This window comes from Balaenoptera borealis (genome assembly GCF_965194805.1).
Source record: "Balaenoptera borealis genome assembly, chromosome: 2".
Taxonomy (NCBI): domain Eukaryota; kingdom Metazoa; phylum Chordata; class Mammalia; order Artiodactyla; family Balaenopteridae; genus Balaenoptera; species Balaenoptera borealis.
The window spans coordinates 28,781,791-28,802,273 of record NC_138867.1 but is presented as its reverse complement, the minus strand read 5'-3'; the positions used below and the strand labels follow the sequence as shown (position 1 = coordinate 28,802,273).

The 20,483-nt window shown below is 43.3% G+C and overlaps 1 protein-coding gene across 7 annotated transcripts in view; it reads left to right on the top strand.

Moving 5' to 3' along the window:
- Window positions 1-20,483, top strand: part of MTMR12 (myotubularin related protein 12) — an 84,124-nt gene that overhangs the window by 18,243 nt on the left and 45,398 nt on the right. For 4 of the 7 annotated variants that reach the window (XM_082382241.1, XM_082382239.1, XM_082382235.1 and 1 more), the window contains exons 2-7: window positions 9,633-9,693; window positions 12,367-12,509; window positions 13,855-13,927; window positions 14,783-14,913; window positions 16,207-16,318; window positions 20,153-20,282. In XM_082382241.1, the coding sequence (XP_082238367.1) occupies window positions 9,633-9,693; window positions 12,367-12,509; window positions 13,855-13,927; window positions 14,783-14,913; window positions 16,207-16,318; window positions 20,153-20,282 (650 nt within the window). The remainder of the gene's footprint in view (window positions 1-9,632; window positions 9,694-12,366; window positions 12,510-13,854; window positions 13,928-14,782; window positions 14,914-16,206; window positions 16,319-20,152; window positions 20,283-20,483) is intronic. The other 3 variants (XM_082382240.1, XM_082382236.1, XM_082382238.1) reach the window with 1 other exon arrangement.

Genomic DNA, 20,483 nt, shown 5'->3' with positions numbered 1-20,483 from the left:
CGTAGCGGCCATTACTCCTGGGGGGTAGATGTATTTTGTTTTTCTGCTTCTGTCCTTTCAGCCTCTGTTTGCCTCTCCAAAACAATTTTAGGCTTTCCCTGGGCTCTTTTACTGATGCTTGCTTTGACCTGGTTTCAGGTGGGTCTAGCAGATACATTCACTGATCTTTCTGTCCTATTTTCCTTTTTTTTCTTCGTTCCACAGAAGAGGTAGTGTGGCATCATGTAAGAACACAGGCTGAGCCAGCTACCAGGTTTGACTTCTACTTCCACCACATTCTAGCCGGGTGTCTGCTTCGTCTGCAGAGTTGGAGGTAACAGTGGCTATAAGAGCCCTACTCCAAGGCTTGCTGTGAGAATTAACTGAGTTAATAAGTATAAAGCCCTTTCAACGATGCCTGCCACAAAGGCTCTAGAAATGTGTCATCATTATTCACCTCTCAGCCTCAGTAAGGGCTGGCCCTTGAAAGTAGCCACTTTGGCATTCATAGCGTGGACACTTGTGATTTCTGCAGTCTGCAAGCGACCCCTGAGTCACGATGTAGTAATCTGTGATGTCAGTAGGGAAGAGATTGTATTTACTCATCCAATTGTAACGGTCAGGTTGGACAGCCTTTAATCACTCATCCAGTAAATTTGCCCATGAAGACAACAGCTTATACACATTGAGAACTCAGCATGGTCAGGCGTAGGACATACACGTGGGAATCTCATCACGTCCTGTAACCCACTTTAAGATCCATGTCCAGCTTCAGCGCATCCAGACGTGGGCTGTACCTTATTGTTAACCCCTTCCTCCCTTCTCCATTCAGCTATGCTCGTTCTCCCCGGATCAACAACAAAAACTTTGAAATATTATCTCCGTATTTGTTCTTTCTGTGTTTTTCTCGTGGAGTTCAAAAAGCTACTATAAAAATACGGAGGCAAAGGAACTGTGGGGCATAGCTGATGAGTACTCTCCATTCTGTGCTCCCTACCTTCTCCCCACCACCCATACAGGTCGCTTCCCAAAGTAAAGGAAAAAATTCACTTTTTTTGAGGGGATGGTTTCTTTATGATTCCTCTTTGCATACCCTGACTTATTGGAGTCCTCTAGGTTATTTCTCTTCTCAGGACTGGTGTATGTTTTGATTTGGGGGGTGGAGGGGTGGTTGATGGTAGTGGTGATGGCGCTTATGTTTTTCCTGAGTTGATTATCTTGTAAGAATTGATAGTGAACATTTATACTTTTTTTGAAGTATTAACCAGAGACAGGTTAGATATTAGTGATGAATGCCTGCAGCGTGGCTCCTGTCTCCCAGTGCGCAAGTGCTTACATAGGTTTTTATTCTCAATTTGTTACCATCTTTCAGTAGCTTAATCTACTTTGTTTGGTTGTTTTTCTGGCCGCACCCCGCAGCTTGTGGGATCTTAGTTCCCCGACCAGGAATTGAACCCAGGCCTATGGCAGTGAAAGCTCTGAGTCTTAACCACCCGACCGCCAGGGAATTCCCAGCTCAATCTACTTTGAATAAATTCAGCAGTCGGGAAAGCTTACCTTTTGTCGGCATGCCCGGCGTGCCGGAGCAGTCCCTTCCTCAGATGCAGTATTCTCTTAAGAAAGCCATTAGTTTACTCTTTTGGTCTTATAGTGGGTTCAAAGTACTTTCTATTGCAGAAGAAAAGACACCAAAGGACAGGACCTAAGTCATTGTAGAAAACAAATCCTATTAACAGAAATATGCCGTTTCTTTTTCTACGACTTCAGATATTACTGTGTAGTCCAAGTCTGATGGAATTAGGACCAACCTGGATGTTGCTAATTGCAGGAGTTTCTGATACACACAAAAAAAAATAAGAATTGAGAAGCCTACTGAGTGGAGTCAATTTAGTTTCATGTGGGAAACAGGATTGAGAGAGAAGCAGAAATTATTCTACTCAGAATCTTGAATAATTGCAGCTCAAGTAGTATGTTGGAATTCTTTGTTTAGTCATCAAAAGAAAGGAGGAGGGGCTTCCCTGGTGGCGTAGCGGTTCAGAATCTGCCTGCCAATGCAAGGGACACAGGTTCGAGCCCTGGCCTGGGAAGATCCCACATGCCGCGGAGCAACTAAGCCCGTGCGCCACAACTACTGAGCCTGAGCTCTAGAGCCTGCAAGCCACAACTACTGAGCCCACGTGCCACAACTACTGAAGCCTACGCGCCTAGAGCCCGTGCTCCGCAGCAAGAGAAGCCACGACAATGAGAAGCCCGCGCGCCGCAACAAAGAGTAGCCCCCGCTCACCCCAACTAGAGAAAGCCCGCACACAGCAACGAAGACCCAACGCAGCCAAAAAATAAATAACTAAATAAAATTTATTTAAAAAAAAAAAAAGAAAGGAGGAGAAAAAAGAAAGGTATCAAGAAGCATAGATTCTGCTGGGTCCAACAATTGTAACAACTCCCATTTACTGAATATGTATGCCACGTGTTTACACCCGTTTCTCCTCATATCCTCATACTGAGATAGTATTGTTTCCATTCACACAGGAGGAAACCAAAGCTCAGTCAGGTTAAATAGCAAGCCCAAGTTCATGTCTGTAATTACCAGAGCTGGGTTTGGACTGTGGCCTCAAGTCTGTATTATTTATTTTCAGTACATGCACAGAGAGAAGTTTGGAGAAGCCAGGGGAAAGACAAAACTTAAATTGTCAGTACTAGGCTGTGTTAAAAATACAACTCTCAAAAAAAAAAAAAAAAAATACAACTCTCTGCTTTAAAGACAGGTAAATTTTGTTCTAAGATACACATGGATTCCCACCTAATATGTAGATGCAAATGCATTTCTCCCCTCAGATTTTCTATTTTAGCGGAGAAAACAGAGTATTAAGTGTCCATTTTAGACCAGTGGAGCGACTTGGAGGAAATAAAATGTTTGTGTTATGTCTTTTTAGCACTTGGTGCCAGATGTGATAGAAGGAAATTGTGTTTTGGAACCTTTAGGGATGTTATGTTGCCTCTTGGAATTTGCCCTTCTGGCTGGATAAAATTAAACTGAGAATAACAACTTCGGTTTTTGACTCAGAGCCCTTGTAAGCAGTGAAGGGTTGATGTGAACGTTTATAAGCGTTTTGGCCTATGAGAGCTTCATTGTAGAGACCCCCGCTCCATTCTTTTCAAGGTCACTGATCATCTGGCAGGGCCCTTCCCTTTTTCTGCCTTTGCTGAGGGGCCCTAGGTCCATCACACTTTCGAGATGTGCGCATTCTGAATGTGAACTCGGTAAGAAACTAGTTTTTGAGAACCAGTGGAATGGAAACGTCCAGGCTGCTTTGTAACCTCTCAGCAGATTCTCAGGAGTGTAGCTGATGTTAGCTTTCACGTGCTTTTGTCCTATACGAGGCAAATCCTTGTACAGTGGAGTACAGTTTTCTTAAGGGAATTTTTCTAATTTGCTCTGATCAGTTTTGTAACAGGAGACTGGTTTTCTGTTATACGCAATGGCTGTGACGACTTTTTTCTTTTGTGGTAGGAAACTGGAGACCGTGTTTATTGGAACTAGGACACAGCAGCGAGGAATGTGGGCTCTGGAGTTAGTCGGGGCTTGGGCCGAACCCTTGGTTAGTGACTTATTTTCCTATAAAAGGGAAGTTCTTGAACCTCTTTAAGCCTAAGTTTCTTCATCTGTAAAATGGAGATAACGCCAGTCCTAGAGTTGTTGTGAGGATTAATGAGATACTAATGAAGTGTACTTACCTGGCACATCATAGAGCTTAATAAATGCTGGCTCTTAGCATTATAGTTAAAAGCGTCTGGTCGAAGTGGAAGCTGGGACTGACAGCCTGTGGAGGGCTTTGATTGCCGTGCGCAAGCTTGGACACACCTGTCTTTACTGCTCAGAAGTCTTTTTCACTTTGTGATCTTCAGCAGTGTTCCAAATAGGTGAGGCTGCTGCACGATCTGTGTTTTGGATAAGTAAAGTCTTGTGATTTGTTTCATGGCATTCGAGGTAGGGGCTCACGTGCTCTGGATGGTTAGATTATTTTTGGATGCTGGCTTGTCAGCGGCGGTGTATATCTTACTGCATTATTCTGACCTCTCCTTTCCCTCTCTGCAGCTGAAGGAAGTCTGATGAATAGCGGCAGCTTTAGTAGGAAGTCGAGCACTGTTAGGAATCTTGGTGGTTTTTCTGTCACCCTATCCAGTGTTGAAATTCCCACACGCTTCAGGAGATATGTGACTCCTCCATGACTTAGCTGCTTGGTGGGTTTTCCCTTTTCACAGATCAATTTTTGGTCGGCAACTTGTTGCCAACATCAGAACGTATTTAACATTATTCTAGAGAAGAGGAGTCCCTACTTTTAAAATGAAAAATGTGTACTAAGCTTCTGGGGCATTTTACAAAGACGAGGGTGAGTGGGGAAAATGTCTCCAGTCCTTTCCTTTTTTCTCCCAGGAAATGCTTCTGGTGGATTCATTTTCATCCCTTTGAGAACATGCCATGTTGTGACAGTGTTTTAGAATGGAGAGCAGGTCTGTGGGAGTCTTCCTTTGCCATTTCTGGTGAGGGAAAGCCACCAAGGACCCTGCCTCGTTCCTGGGCGCGAATACTCCGGCTCACGAAGCAGGCAGTGCAGCTCCCGCTTCCCTTCTCCCCTGCCAGTCTTACTCGTGAGATTGGTGGCTCTGACATTGGTTCCTAATCCTGCGGCCCCGGATATATTGCACGTTGACATGTGGCATGACGTGATTCTGTCATCTGTGGTTTCTCAGTTGTTAGTGCAGTTGATCTAAGTTGATGCCGTTGGTGACAATCAGCAGAACCACTGTAGCTAGTTTTTGCTGACGAGGGGATCCATTTATAAAGATACAGGTGTGGTTCATGGAACAGTGGGCCAGAGGCGTGGTTGGGCCTCGCTAGAGCCTGGAAAGCCATGGAGTCCAGGCTGTGTGATTGCTTGTGTGTCTGGGTTGGGCTTTTATCTCCACATGTCTTCTTCACGTGTCTCATTCTTTGCAGAACAGCTTTCTCTGCGGCTCCGTATTTGTGGCCAAATCTGCAAGTCTGTAGTTGAAGCAGCCAGTTTGATTAGCTTCTCTTGGCCCTTTAGCCAAATTAATGGGGAGATAAAACAATTAGCCATTTGCGGGCACTGCTTTCTGTTAGCCCACGCAGGTGATGGGGAGAAGGTGGCCCTCTCCTGGAGGTTGGGGGCGCAGGGAGCAGTTGTCTGGGGAAGGGGCGTTTTGGGTAAGACAGAGTTCTAAAAGATGTCACCTAATTGTCTTGTTTATGGAATGTAAACAAAGAATATCACTAACCATTTCAAGAATTGATGTATGTAGGTAGTGTGGGGTAGTGTGACATCTTTATCATCGGAAGATGATACTTCCTCGGACGTAGCAATAGGGTAGTCTTCTCCTTGCTGGCTTCAGTTTTTGAACTGAATTCCAAGCACTAAAGATGATTGCTAGAGTTTTCTAACAGCTGATTGAATTTAATGAATAGCTTTGCTTCCCTCAGAGAAAGATGATAAACCTGTCAAAAATACCTGTGCTTTAATTTAGTTCTTTGTCAGTGACAGATGATGAAAACTCTGAATGAGAATTTCTAAGTTACCGAAACACTCATAGCATTTACGTATGCAAAAATAGTCCCTCTTGTGTAACCTAGAGCAATGCATCAGGATCATCTGGGGAGCTTCTACAAAACGTGAGGCTCAGCTGCATCCCCCGCACTCTGATTCCTCAGGCTTGTGTTGGGGCCTGAGTGTCTGCAGAGGTAACAGGCTCCCCAGATGATCCGATGCTCCACAGGTTTAAGAACGCTGCCTCAGAGAGGCTTGATTTATTGGCATCTCCTGGGATGGAAATCATAGTCATCTCCCAAACAGACCACACGCGAACCAGGTTCTGTGAAGACACCATGACTTTGTTCTTGTTCTTCAGCCTCAAGACAGGCTGTCTGGGCTCTCCCTGCCTCAGCCGTACCCAAGTTTCTTCTAGTGCCGTGCTTCAGTCTGAATCAACAAATTCAGAAAACTCATGCCAACCAGAGACTTCTACCCAAAACAAACCAAAAATATTCCATTTTTATTTGTTGACAGAACTAGTTGTGTGTTGTAGAATGTCCCACAGTCAGGATTTGATTGGTTGCATCCCCATGGTGTCATTTAACATGTTTTTCTGTCCCGGTATTCAGCCTATAAATTGGTAGGTTGACATAGCAGCTCAAGCAGATTGAGATCAGGTATTTTGGCAAGAATTCTTCGTAGATGGTGTGGTAGGTTGATGAGGGAGCCCAACATGCCTCTCTATTTGTTATGTTAACAGTCATTCTTTTTCCAGTTTTTTTTTTTTTTTTTAGAAATTCACGTTCTTTTATTTATTTATTTATTTATTTATGGCTGTGTTGAGTCTTCATTTCTGTGCGAGGGCTTTCTCCAGTTGCGGCAAGTGGGGACCACTCTTCATCGCGGTGCGCAGGCCTCTCACCATCGCGGCCTCTCTTGTTGCGGAGCACAGGCTCCAGACGCGCAGGCTCAGTAATTGTGGCTCACGTTCCCAGTTGCTCCGCGGCATGTGGGATCTTCCCAGACCAGGGCTCGAACCCGTGTCCCCTGCATTGGCAGGCAGATTCTCAACCACTGCGCCACCAGGGAAGCCCCCCAATTTTTTACTCTATGATATTTTTTATTCTTATTATGGAAAAATTTGATTTTGACCCACTAAATTGATTTACAACCCACTAATAGATACAAGCCCTAGTTGGAGAAACACTGTTCTAGAAAGGGAGATAAGCATGCACATGGGTACTTAAAAAGTAATATTATAGGTGCTAACAGAAGAATGTATAACATGAATATTCTAGTGTGGGGATAACTTTGTTTATGAAAGTAATGAAAATCTACATAAAGATGTAACCCCTGTTGAGTCTTAAAGTTAACAGCCATTTATGATTGTTGTTTTGGTCCATTAATTCATTAAGCATTGCTAATTATCTTTGACTATCTGATAAACACTGAACCCAGCATAGAAGCATTTGAAGATATTTTTATTGAGAAACAGTGACACAGAACCTGGCCTTGATTCCTTATTAGAAGTGATTGCATCCCATTGCACTGCCGTATGGTTTTAGGTAACTTAGAATGAGGAAATATGTTGCCGGCCGCCTTTACTGAGCCCTGGTATGCTGCAGAGTGGATGGCTCAGTATTGACTTGATACGTTCATATTGGGTTGGCCAAAAAGTGCCTTTGGTTTTTAAGTAAAAATAAAAGACTTATTTTTCATTTTCACAAAGAACTTTATTGAACAACGTATTCACCCTTTGTTCCACTACCTTCTGCCATTTTTCAGGCAACTTCATAATTCCATCTTCCCAAAACCTTTTATCTTTTTGAGCAGAGAACTGTTCCAGGTGCCTTTTACAGTCTTCCAGGGAATTGAAATATTTTCCACTAAGAGAATTTTATAAAGACCAAAATAAGTGGAAATTCGAAGGTGCGATGTCTGGTGAATACGGCGGATGAATCAGAACTTCCCAGCCAAGCTGTAACAGTTTTTGCCTGGTCATCAAAGAAACATGCAGTCTTGCGTTATCCTGATGGAAGATGATGTGTTTTCTGTTGAGTAATTCTGGGCGCTTTTCATCAAGTGATACTTTCAGTTGGTCTAACTGGGAGCAGTACTTATTGGAATTAATCGTTTGGTTTTCCAGAAGGAGCTCATCATAAAGGACTCCCTTCCAGTCCCAGCATATACACAACATCACCTTCTTTTTTGTTTTTTAAAATTATTATTTTTATTTTTGGCTGCATTGGGTCTTCATTGCTGCGCATGGGCTTTCTCTAGTTGCGGTTAGCGGGGGCTGCTCTTTGTTGCGGTGCGCGGGCTTCTCACTGCAGTGGCTTCTCTTGTTGCGGAGCACAGGGTCTAGGCGCGCGGGCTCATAGAGCACAGGCTCAGTAGTTGTGGCGCACGGGCTTAGTTGCTCCGTGACATGTGGGATCTTCCCGGACCAAGGCTCGAACCCGTGTACCCTGCGTTGGCAGGCGGATTCTTAACCACTGCGCCACCAGGGAAGCCCCAACATCACCTTCTTTGGTTGAAGACCAGCCTTTGGTGTGGTTGGTGGTGGTTCATTTTGTTTACCCCACGATCTCTTCTGTTCTACATTATTGTACTGTATCCACTTTTCATCGCCTGTCACAATTTGTTTTAAACAGAACATTTTGGGCTTCCCTGGTGGCGCAGTGGTTGAGAATCTGCCTGCCAATGCAGGGGACACGGGTTCGAGCCCTGGTCTGGGAAGATCCCACATGCCGCGGAGCAACTGGGCCCGTGAGCCACGATTACTGAGCCTGCGCGTCTGGAGCCTGTGCTCCGCAACAAGAGAGGCCGCGATAGTGAGAGGCCCGTGCACCGCGATGAAGAGTGGCCCCCGCTTGCCACAACTAGAGAAAGCCCTCGCACAGAAACAAAGACCCAACACAGCCATAAATAAATAAATAAATAAATTTAAAAAATAATCTGTTTTAAAAAAAAAAACAACAGAACATTTTCATTACATTTAAGTAGAGAATCGCATGCAGAAATACAGTCAAGAAGGTATTTTTCCGCTTAACTTACGTGGAACCCAAACAATCAAAGTGATTAACATAACCAAGCCAGTGCAAATGATTTTCAACGCTTGATTTGGGTATTTTGAGTATGTTGGCTATCTCCCGCGTGGTATAACGTTGATTGTTTTCAATTAATGTCTTAATTTGATCGCTATCAACTTGAACTAGTCTACCTGACCATGGAACATCGTCCAGCAAGAAATTTACAGCACGAAACTTCACAAACCACTTTTGACACGTTTGATCAGTCACAGCACCTTCTCCATACACTGCACAAATCTTTTTTTGCATTTCAGTTGCGCTTTTACCTTTCTTGAAATAATAAAGCATAATATGCTGAAAATGTTGCTTTTTTCTTCCATCTTCAGTATTAAAATGGCTACACAAAAATTCACCAATTTTGATAAGTCTTTTTAAATGCACAGCTGTCACATCCAGTCTAACAGAATTATTTCAAATGAAGTTAAAGACAACTAAGTGCTACTAGAGCCATCTTATGGAAAAAACCGAACAAACCTTTTGGCCAGTCCAGTAGTTTCCTGTTCTTACCTTCAAACCCTTTACACAGGTTCATTTTCTCTCAAAAGCCCACAACAATCTTCCTTTGTTTTCGACCCTTGATTCTCACTGGAGAAAGGGGAATCATTCTGTGGACTGTCTTCCATTCTCTTTCTGACTCTGCTTGAGCTGCTTTTCTTTGCCATGTGGCATTTGTTCCTTTATATGGGGAGTGCCCATCCCTGACCCTCCACTTGGGACAGCTGATAGTTGTCAATTCTAAATAATTAGTGTAATACATTGAACCAACTTGTTGAAATTTTCTGACTTCCTTTAGTTAAAAATACTTAAAAAAAAAAAACTTAACTCTGTAAATCAACTATACTTTAATTAAAAAACAAAACAAAACAAAACAAAACTTAGCTTGTCAAATAAACAAAAAGCTCCTGAGCGAATATGATGTTTCAGTGTGTATTCTGAAAGTATGGCTTTATGTTATTCATTTTGAGCCCTTAAATAAACAAAAATATTACCCTTTTCTCTTCTCTTTTAGGAAATTCACACAAACGAAAAGGAAGTAACAGAGAAGGAAGTAACTCTTCACTTGTTGCCAGGTAACAGTCATGTTAGCATCTTACCTCATGTGCAGTTCAAAGCCAGCGATAAATTGTGTCATCCCTAGTAGCACTATATATAAACTCCTTTGTTTTCATCCAGACAGTGTATGAGTTGGACAAAAATATCAATGTCTTTAGTTCAGTAACTGCATACCTGGGACTGAGTATTCCAACAGATACAAAGAATTTTTGTTTCCCCTTCCCCATAGCTGATGAAATTAAACGTGGGAAATTCTCACCTCTTTTGTAAGCAAATGAGGTCTTTTTTCAGGGTGCCTTACTTGGCCCCATCCAGTATTCTGGTCCCCAGTCAGGAAGATCCTGGTCCCCTGAAGATCCCTACACCCGACCCCTTGGGGTTTAACCAACCCTGGGGCTGCCAGGGCTTTGCTCTTTGATCATCACCGAGGAGCCTGGATTGGTTGGATTTCTTCCTTCCTTCCTTTCTTCCTCCCTCCCTCCCTCCTTTCTTTCTTTCTTCCTTCCTTCCTTTCTTCCTGTCTTTCTTTCTTTCTTTCTTTTTTTCTTTCTTTCTTTCTTTCTTTCTTTCTTTCTTTCTTTCTTTCTTTCTCTCTCTCTCTTCCCTCTCTCTCTCTCCCCTCTCTCTCTCTCTCTCTTTCTCTCTCTCTTTCTCTTTCTCTCTCTCTCTCTCTCTTTCTCTCTTTATTTATTTCTGATGGAGGAGAGTGACTCTATAGCTTAAGTCAAGTTTTAATCATTTCTGCATTCAGAAACAAACTTCTTGGTGGTGTAGCCTCTCCATATATGGGGCTATCCAGTGAGTTGTGCATTCGATTGTTTTGCTACTTTCTTTTTTCCAGTCCCAAATAGCTTTTTTCATAAGTATTTTTAGATACATTTCCCAAAACAATTGAGTCCTCATTCTGGTTCTTTTAATTTTATTCCATTTTATTGAGAGGATACGAATATGTACAAGTTTCTGACTGATCCACCTTATTTGGTAAACATATCAGAATCTCTAACTTTTTAAAAAATGTTTTTAAGTTTCGAAGGCTTTTCCCTATAATAATGGCCTAAACCTCAATCCATATATCCTATTGTATTTCCTCTTCTTGGATTATATTGTAGATTCTGAAATTTACTTTTGTCTCTAGCTTAGTGTTATGTACATTCTCCCAACCCCTGGATTCCTGACGGCCTCTTCTAGGTGTGCAGCCCAGGTTTCCTAGACTAAACTATGATCTTTTCCAGCTCATGCCTCCCATGACCTGAGACTTTGAACGTACAAGCTGACAAGTGTGGTGCAGGTCGCCGTGCTTGCAGAGCCTCTCCTGGATGTCGTTTTAGCCCCTGTGTGCCAACTTCTGGCCTCCAGTGCCTGACCATGGACCCATATGGCTTGCCTGGTCTTGGAAGAGGCTCGCCATTAAAGTTGTTTTACACCAGGAGCTGGAAGCACAGGAAGCCTTGCTCACGTGTCTTCTACCTCGGATTCAGCTGAAGCACTTTTTCTGGGACTATTTTAAACCCTAATGAGGCCCTGACTTCACTGTTTTCTTCAAACCCGGTGGTCTCTGTAGAGGCTGACCTGGTGACAGAGCCATCTTCCTGTATTTCCATTGTAATTAACCCCTTGGAAGAGAGAAAAAAACAAGATGAAATATAATATGTGTCCCCTGATAGTCTTAGTGTCTGAAATTCTTCTCTGTTTTCATAGTGAAAGTTAGAATAAATGAATTTTGAGCCAGATGGTAAATTTAAAGACATTGAAGGAAATATCCAGAGGGAGATTCTAAGGAGAAGATAGTTACCTGTTGGATGAGAAGGAAATTCCTTTTTCTTTCTTGTCACAAAGTATTTACACTTAGTTTTGTTTTTTTTTAATTTTACACTTAGTTTTTCATTTCCCCTGTATCCTTCTTTTTTTCCTGCCCTTACGCAGGCATCCAGCCCTCATGAGCCTCTCCGCTTCCTGCCTATCCCTAAATCCTCATCTTTTTGACTATAGTGAGAAGTACTCTCTATCACCAGGAAATACAGCTCTCATGCTGCTGGGCGTCTGCAGATAGAGCAGGAAAGGTGACACACTGAGAGGAAATACTCTCAACTAAGAAAGAGAGGAAACAGGTTTTTTTCCCACAAACCTCTGACCTCCCTTTTCCTCCCATCCTTGTCTGTGGAGCCAGAATGAGTGCAGTCGTGCTGCACCCTCTGTGCCTGAGGAAGCTGCCTTAGAGCCCCGGGCCAGGGAGACACCCGCCCTCTTTCCGCAGTTCCTGGGTGAGGAATGGCCCACCCTCACAGGAAGGCGGGCTCCAGAGCTACGTGCCAGAGCTCGCTTGCCAGCCCTTCTGGCTTTGCTCACTTGGGTACCGCTTCTCCAGAACTTCTGCTTGGGTCCAAGTGATAAAAGCACTAAGATCTGTGTTTGTAAGTGTAGCTGAGATCATTTCTACCTGTTTGGACACGTCCATTATTCACAGTGAGAAGATAGAGAAGTGCCCCATGTAAAAGTGTATCCGAGTCATTGTGATTTCACTTCTCCACGGTCCCCACTCTGCCTCATCTTCTCCCCTAGGTTTTGCAGCTCCTGTGTGCTGTGTTGTGGTGTGTGTTTGTCTTACCGGAATAGAGCCGGGAAGCTTGTACTGTTTGCGTTCTGCATGTTGCCTGAGGACTCTAAGGAGGACTTGTTTTGGTTTTGATCAGGTGAACAGCTGCTCTGTGAAGCCAGCACGGTACTGAAGTGTGTCCAGGAAGATTCCTGTCAGCGTGGAATCTATGGGAGGCTTGTCTGCACAGACTTCAAGATTGCTTTCTTGGGCGATGACGAATCTGCCTTGGATAATGATGTATGTATGAGCTGCACTTGACTGAGTTTGTGGGAGCACTGCATTGGCGGCCCCATTGTCTTTTCTCCCAGCTTCTCAATAACTCGCCCCTAACGCACGTAAACACAAAGACTAGTGGTCTTTCTCACCACTAGTCTGCCCTCTCTCCTTTGGGATCCCCTTTCAGTTGGAGGACCACTCCGCAGTTTCCCAGCAGTGCCTCACGTCACGCTGGCTTGCGTTTGACCTCGTAGGTTGACACCGTCAGCTTTTAATTTTCTTCTGTATTTCAGCACAGTACCTATCATTCATGGGAATCACATCTCCCCAAATATACTAGTTCCCCATGTTTTCTCTATACTGAACTCTTCCTCAAATTTAGGAACTGAATTCAGTTATGAAACTGGTGCTGAATGCAGCACTGAGTTTGGGTTTACTTTGTGTTTGCTCTGTGCGTGTAAGGCTTGTCCCCCTTAGGAAGAGTGAGCAGTGGAGTGAGGAGGGAACACCCGCACCCCTCAGGGCGCGCTGGTGGCAATGGGAACCGGCCGGCCCGGCCACGCCAGCGCCCCACCACCTGACAGCGTGGGCTTCTGTGCAGCTGTTGCTGTAGCGGCCTGGTTCCTAGTCCTGTACAGAGGCAGCGTTTACAGAGCTTGAATCTCCCGGGGTTTTCTTCCTGCCTTCTCATAGCTTTGTCACTCACCTGTCTGCATTTGTGTGGAGAAGTCTGAACCTATGCGCCACCTACCAGCGTCTCTCAGGGTGTTGTGCATGCGGCCTGGTGGGTCGGCCTGGGAGCAGCCGGGAATGGCATGTCCTGCCTGGGTTTGAAGACGAGTGTTCGCAGCATTTCTCACACACTTCACTCCTTCATCGTCCCTTTCCTAGGGATGTGACTACATTTCCCTGTTTGCTTGTGTAGGATATATACCTTTTCATTTATTTTTTCTAGCTTTACTGAGATATAATTGACATTTAACGTTGTATTAGTTTAAGATGTACAACGTGATGAATTTGGTGTATGTATATATTGTGAAATGATCATCACAATATGTTTAGTTAACATCCATCACATCACATAGTTAAACAATGTTTTTCTTGTGATGAGAACTTTTAAGATCTACCCTCTTAGCAACTTTCAAATGTACAATGCAGTATTATTCACTCTAGTCACCATGCTGTACATTACATCTCCAGGACTTGTTTTATGACTGAAGTTTGTGCCTTTTGACCACCTTCACCCATTTCCCCCACCCACTCCCCATTTTTCTTCATATGCAAGTGGAGGATGGTGATTTGCTCTACCTGTAAATGTCACAGTGCATAGCAAGGAATCACAGTTGCTTCCTTTTGAATTTTTTAGGAAACGCAGTTTAAGAATAAGGTTATAGGAGAAAATGACATTACCCTCCACTGTGTTGATCAGATTTATGGAGGTGAGTATCTGTTTTCCCCTGAGGTGTTGCCAGCCTTTGAAAGTATAGCTGATAATGTTGAGGTTTTTTTTTTTTTTTTTTTGGTCCTTTATAGTTTACTGAAATTTCTTCACATATTTATCTTGTTTAAATCAGTTTTATGGATGATAAAATTGAGATGCGAAGTGGCTTATTTGGGGTCACTTAGCTGGAGGAGCTTGGACTTGAACATGGAACCTGTTCTTTCTAATACTCCACGGTGCCATTACATGATAGATGTCGATCATATGTCAATGTTAGCTGTGCAGATCTCACTTTAAAGGCTCACCTGATAAAGGTCTGTCGTACCACACTCGAGTGCCTTTTCTTCTGACTAAACAAAACCTCTCTGGGCTCCACTTCTCTATTTTTGTAGTCAGGGCTTTGTCAGAAATCATTCAGTAGCCATTTATGGTGTTCCCAGCGCCAACAGGTGCTGCGTGGTCCAAACTCTGGGTTAGGGAGGAGGGTGTCAGGAGGGGCCCCAGCCATAAACCTGGGAGTTGACTGTCCCAAAAGCAGGTCCCTAGCGATCTCCCATCTTTCGTAATCTCAGCTTTCAGAGCTGGGTTTCCTGCAGGAGTCAGTTCTGCCAACAGTGGCCAGTCCATTTGGGTCTTGTGCTTCCTTGGGAGGAGTGAGGAGCCCTGGCTCTTCCAGAGAACAGGGCCCCTGCTGGGTGGGACTGGGCCCTGCTGACAGCTACTTAGAAGCTGGTGCCTTTCCTCTCACTTTTGAGAGGCGCCCTTGGAAGTTAAGAGTCTACCTTGTTTCTTTAGCATTTAATTGTTGTCTTATAACATGATTTCCCTTCTTGATTTCACTGTTGATGTGTAGTGTTTGATGAGAAAAAAAAGACTCTCTTTGGACAGCTGAAGAAATACCCTGAGAAACTCATCATCCACTGCAAAGACCTCCGGGTATTCCACTTTTGTCTGAGGTACACAAAAGAAGAGGAAGTCAAAAGGGTAACTAGTCGCATGTGTTTTTAGGTTTTATTTCCCATCAGGTTTTCCCCACTTCAGTTCTTGTTTCCATTGCACGAAGGTTGAGGGGAGCCTTTCATTCTGTAAAGTTGAAATTGGTTATAATCGCATGTGCTTTGACTAGAATTGAGAGAGAATTTGGTAGAGTGGGACTATATTATCTTGGCACATGCTGCGTTTAATCCTTCAGTTCATAATGTGTTCATTCCCAGAGCCTCCAGAGGGTGGGAGGTGGTAAACCAGGATCCGAAGGCCGTCAGGGGAAGGGGAGGATGGAGCAGCTAGAAGCAACCCCCTTTCCCCACCTCTGACAGCCTTTCCAAAAGGCAGCAGCAGTGACCCCCAACTCCCAGCATGAAGGAGTTGACATCTGGGAGGTCATGGTTACGTGAAGGAGGGAGAGGTACACGGTCATGGGCAAAGTGAGTCACCAAATGAGCCTGTGCTTTTGGTCCCTTACTTAATCTGGTTGCTGCAGCAAATTGAGGTGTGTAACTGGGCAAACTGGTCACAATGGTTATTGTAGCTTCCAAGATTTCTCTTAAGATACTGAAGGTCTCAGACTTGCCACTGTCACGGTAGATACATAGGGGAAACCTAGGGAGAGACCAGTTTATCTGTTGTCTTTGGCTGCTGTGAGTTATGCATTCTTTTCAGGTATACTCTTAATTTTCTTTCAGGTAGTGTGGTAGATCAGTTAGAATAATAAACATGACTCCAGTATCTGCTCTGAGCAGGAAAAAGAGTGGTGTAGACATGGAAAATTCCCTGAGAAGCCAGAAACTTCATTTTGAATGATGATTTTAGTCATCTATCCAAACATACTTTTGTTTGGAACTTCAAACAAAAAGCATGAGGGATTGATTGCCTTATCTTCTAGAAGAAGATCCTTAAGGCCACAACAAGTAGAACAGAATAGCTAAGCGTCTTGGTTATTATCTGGTCAGCTATATATCTTTGACATGTCAGATTTTGGGAGTATCTGAAAATGGCACTTAAGTTTTTTTAGTGCTTTGTTTTTGAGAAATTAGACTATGTTTTAAAAATTGCCCTAGAAACTCAAAGCTCTTAAAAACCTGACAAAATGGTTAGCGTTCTGTTTATTTGGCATTATTTCAAGAGATCACATCACAGATACAGACCTCAAAGAGAGTTAGTTAGCATGCTGCCCACCGGAGCCCATTAGCATTACGGAAACCTAGACAACTTGGGTCTTGTCTCTCAGTGTTTATCTGCCAAAAGCATGACTGTATCCATCGCTTGGTTCTTTTCCAGATTGTCAGTGGCATAATCCATCATACCCAGGCCCCTAAACTGCTTAAACGATTGTTTCTGTTTTCCTATGCGACTGCAGCACAAAATCACACAGGTAAGCTTTCATCCGCAGGTGGGCAGGCCCCTTCCAGTTCCTACCTGCAACCTGTGGGAGAAAACCCATCCGTGGGTTTTGTTCCCCTCTTCTCTAGCAAAGGGTCGCCTCTTGCTTGGGTGAATCATTCAGATTTCTTTTAAAAAAAGGTTCTATTTCTTTCCTGTGATCTTTGTTTCTTTAACTTATCTTTTAGGTTTGTTTGCTTTTTGTGAGGGATTATTTGTTTGTTGTTTATGAAAGAAAATCAATATATTATGATTGGGAATGTGAGGCTATAGGGAAGCAAAACTGAGACAAGTTTAAAATCACTCTGTCTGTCCCTGGATTCTGTTTTTCACTTTAATACACTTGGTTTCATTTCATGAGACCCTAAAAAATGTCTTGCATTCTAGAAAGTTTTTAAACAACCAGAACATGCCTTATAGCAAATGTTTGGGGGATGGGGAATGGAACAGTTGTACCTAAGAGAGCACATCAGAAAAGTAGTTTGGTTAGAAAACTTAAAATTCCAAATGTTTTCCATTCGGTTCCCTCAAAAAGAGAGCAAGCAGTCTTTTAAGTAAGAAACTGTGGTCATCTGAATTAGCTATTAATAATGCCTAGCTTTGTACAGTGTTTCCACAGATGTCTGTCTTCTTCCTTCTCTGGATCTCTCCTCCTCCGTCTGTCCACTTGCTCTGTCCATTCCTCTTTTTTTTTAAATTCCAAATTATTAACAGTATTTTTTTTTCTTCCAGTTTTATTGAGATATAATTGACACACTGCTGTATAAGTGTAAGGTGTACAGCATAATAATTTGATTTACGTACATCTTGAAATGATGACCACAGTGAGTTTAGTGACCATCCATCATCTCATATAAATATAATATTAAAGAAATAGAAAAAATTTTTTTCCTTGTGATGAGAACTCAGGATTTACTCTAACAGCTTTTGTGTATAACGTACAACAGTGTTAATTATATTTATCATGTTGTGCATTACCTTCCTATTTGCCCATTACACTTAACGTGAAGTTGATGTTTACTGATCCTGAGTGCCATGTGCCTTTCATCAGGGAGGTGGCATGTTAGTTTAACTGCATATATCATGCTTTCTGGAATGCAGAGTTGCTGTGTCACTAACTGCTCATTTGGTAAATGTTTATCGAACGCTTGCTGTGGGTCACGCACCCTGGGGATATGAACAGGACTAAATCCCTGCCCTCTAAGAGCTTCAAGTCAAACAGAGTGATGTGTCCTGTGGTGGGAGGAAACAACCACGCTGGGGGAGGGAGGGCTGTCAGAGGGCGAAGGCTGGTCCTGAACTGCTGGTGAAGGATGTGGAGTGTCCGGTAGGCACCCAGGAGTATTTGAGGCAGCGGGACTGGCGTGTGCAGAGATGTAGATCTGAGAGAGTAGCTCGCATTTGGGGGACTATGGTGATCTAGTAGAAAAGGTATGAATTTCCAGGTCTGTCCCACCTGAGTTCAAATCCTTGTCCAGCTGCCTAGTAGCTGTGTGATCTTGGGGATGTCACTTAACTCTTGGGCCTCTGTTTTCTCATTTCAAAAAGTAGTATTGTTAATGCTTCCCTTGAGGTGTTGTGAAAATTACAAGTTGTTAAAATGCATGGCACACAGGGTGCAGTCATTAAATGAGGGTTAATTGAGAGTGTAACTGCTTATTCAGGACAGATTATGCTCAGAGAGCTACACTGACCTAAAATATACTTAGCACTACTATCAGGCCGAACATAAAACTTGTTCCTTAATTCAGTAAGTTCATCTTTGTGAATGATCTTTTCACTGTAGCAGTATGTATAAGTGCTGATTAGCTGAGTGCTGGCTGACAACAGCTTGTTGCAATATGAGATATACAAAATATGACTTCTCTGTTGATTGCTGTAATTTATATAAACATTTACTGGGTCTACATTTGAAAATCATACTCTATTTTTAGGAATTCTGCCACTTCCTTATATCCTGATTCTTGGTCTGGACCCAGCACAGGACGGTTTCTTGGCTCCCCCGCATGTGTTAATCTGTATGCCAAAACCCTTACCTTGACTGACCCTGGCAGTAAGATCCCGCATGCCGCGGGGCAACTAAGCCCGCGCGCCACAACTACTGAGCTCATTACCTTGTGGTGGCTTTTTGTGCCAGAAAGCCCAGGATATATAGCATCTTCTGTTCTATCTGAATTCTAGCCTTCTTTTCTCCTTCCAACCTCCTTTTTTTTTGATGAGTAAAGGTTATAGCTGATAGGTGCAAGTTGACCAATTTGCTTTTTGATTGAGTAGGGGTTTGTAGAGGTGGGTGCTTTGCAACCTGAACGTCTTTCATTTTACTCAGGCTTAATAATTCACACATGTACTTTGGCTAAAAGGTCCCAGGAGTATTGTTACTACTTATGTCCATGGGGGAATTTATTAATATTTGCATTTATTACTTTATGGAAATTTCCTTTACTGCTGCCTGGGTTTGAATTCCATTTCTGCCATTGCCTAGCTCTGTGACCTTGGGCAAGTTAATTGACCTTTCTGTGCCATATCTGTAAAATGGAGGAAATAATATTACCTACCCTGTAGGGTTGTGAGGATTGAGTTATTATATGTAATATGCTCAGGATAGTGTCTGGCATACTAAGTGCTATATAAGCTTAGCTGTTGTTTTTTAATCATTATTTGTCTTATCATCCTTTGTACTATGATCTGTTTGTATTAAAAGGAGCAGGTGGGAGTTTTATTAAACACTTTGTTTTTCCAGGAAGGCTTGCTTTTTTTTTTTTGACATTTTTGTTTATTTAAAAAATGTGTTTATTTTTTTGGCTGCGTCGTGTCTTCACTGCGGCACGCGGGCTTCTCTGTAGTTGTGGCACGCAGGTTTTCTCTCTCTAGCTGTGGCACGCAGGCTCCAGAGCGTGTGGACTCTATAGTTTGTGGCACGTGGGCTCTGTCGTTGAGGCGTGCGAGCTCAGTAGTTGTGGCACTCGGGCTTAGTTGCCCCATGGCATGTGGGATCTTAGTTCCCCGACCAGGGATCAAACCCACGTCCCCTGCATTGGAAAGTGGATTCTTTACCACTGGACTGCCAGAGAGGTCCCAAGGCTTGTTTTTTTTAAGATGTGCACAGGCTTGAATGGACTGATTTGTGTAAATACCCAAGGGTGTTTTGGCGCACGTCACCCCCATCAAGCTGTGCTGTGACTTGGGAGGGGACCAAGGACACACCTGCTGGGCTGCAGGAGTAGTGCTCCTGGGCACTTCCTCCTAGCAGGTAGCGGCAAGGTCAGGGGCAGAAGTCCCCGTCACTGTGATGTGGCCCTTGGCTTGCAGGCCCTGACCTTCACCATAGCTGTCTGATTTGTTTATAGCCCTCAGAAACCAGGTGTCACACTGAAAACGCCTCTTTTGGGCAGTGCATCTTCACACTGAAGGAGGCTTCACACTCAGGAATCTGACAGGCTGTTCAAATGAGTTTGCCATCTTATGCACACATTGGTAGGGCTAAAAATATTTTATTATTTTAGCATTTGTGCCAAGCCTGTCTTTTAGTGCTGCACAGGATCTTTTTATGTTATATAAATTATCTCATGGTCAGATGACTGAAAATGGAGCTATAAATTACTTTTGCACGGAATGGAACAAGAACAGCTGCTTTCGCCCAGCACAAAAAGACAGAGCCTCACTCATAATTTTGGATGAATGACAGAAAAAAGGAACAAGGTTAGGATGAAGCAGTGAGTTCATTCTGTGGGGATAAAAATGGGCTTAGTGTAGGAAGTTGGGGCCCGAGGAGCCACTTTCACACCATTAAAATACCAGGGCTTCACGACAAGATTTTACTGTCTTTCTCAATTTGTTTTGTTAGCTACTGACCCCAAGAACCATGCCGTAATGTTTGACACACTTCAGGACTGGTGTTGGGAGCTGGAGCGGACCAAAGGCAACATGAAGTACAAAGCAGTGAGCGTCAATGAAGGCTATAAAGTCTGTGAAAGGTAAGCTCTCAGTGTTGTGCTTTTCTTTTTGAACAGCTTTGTTGAGATTTAATTCACATGCCATACAATTTACCTGTTTGAAGTGTATAGTGTTTTTTTAGCACATTTACAGGGTTGTGCAACCATCACCGCAGTCAATTTTAGAATATCTTCATCATCCCCCAAATAACCCCTTACCCCTTAGTAGTCACTCCCCATTCC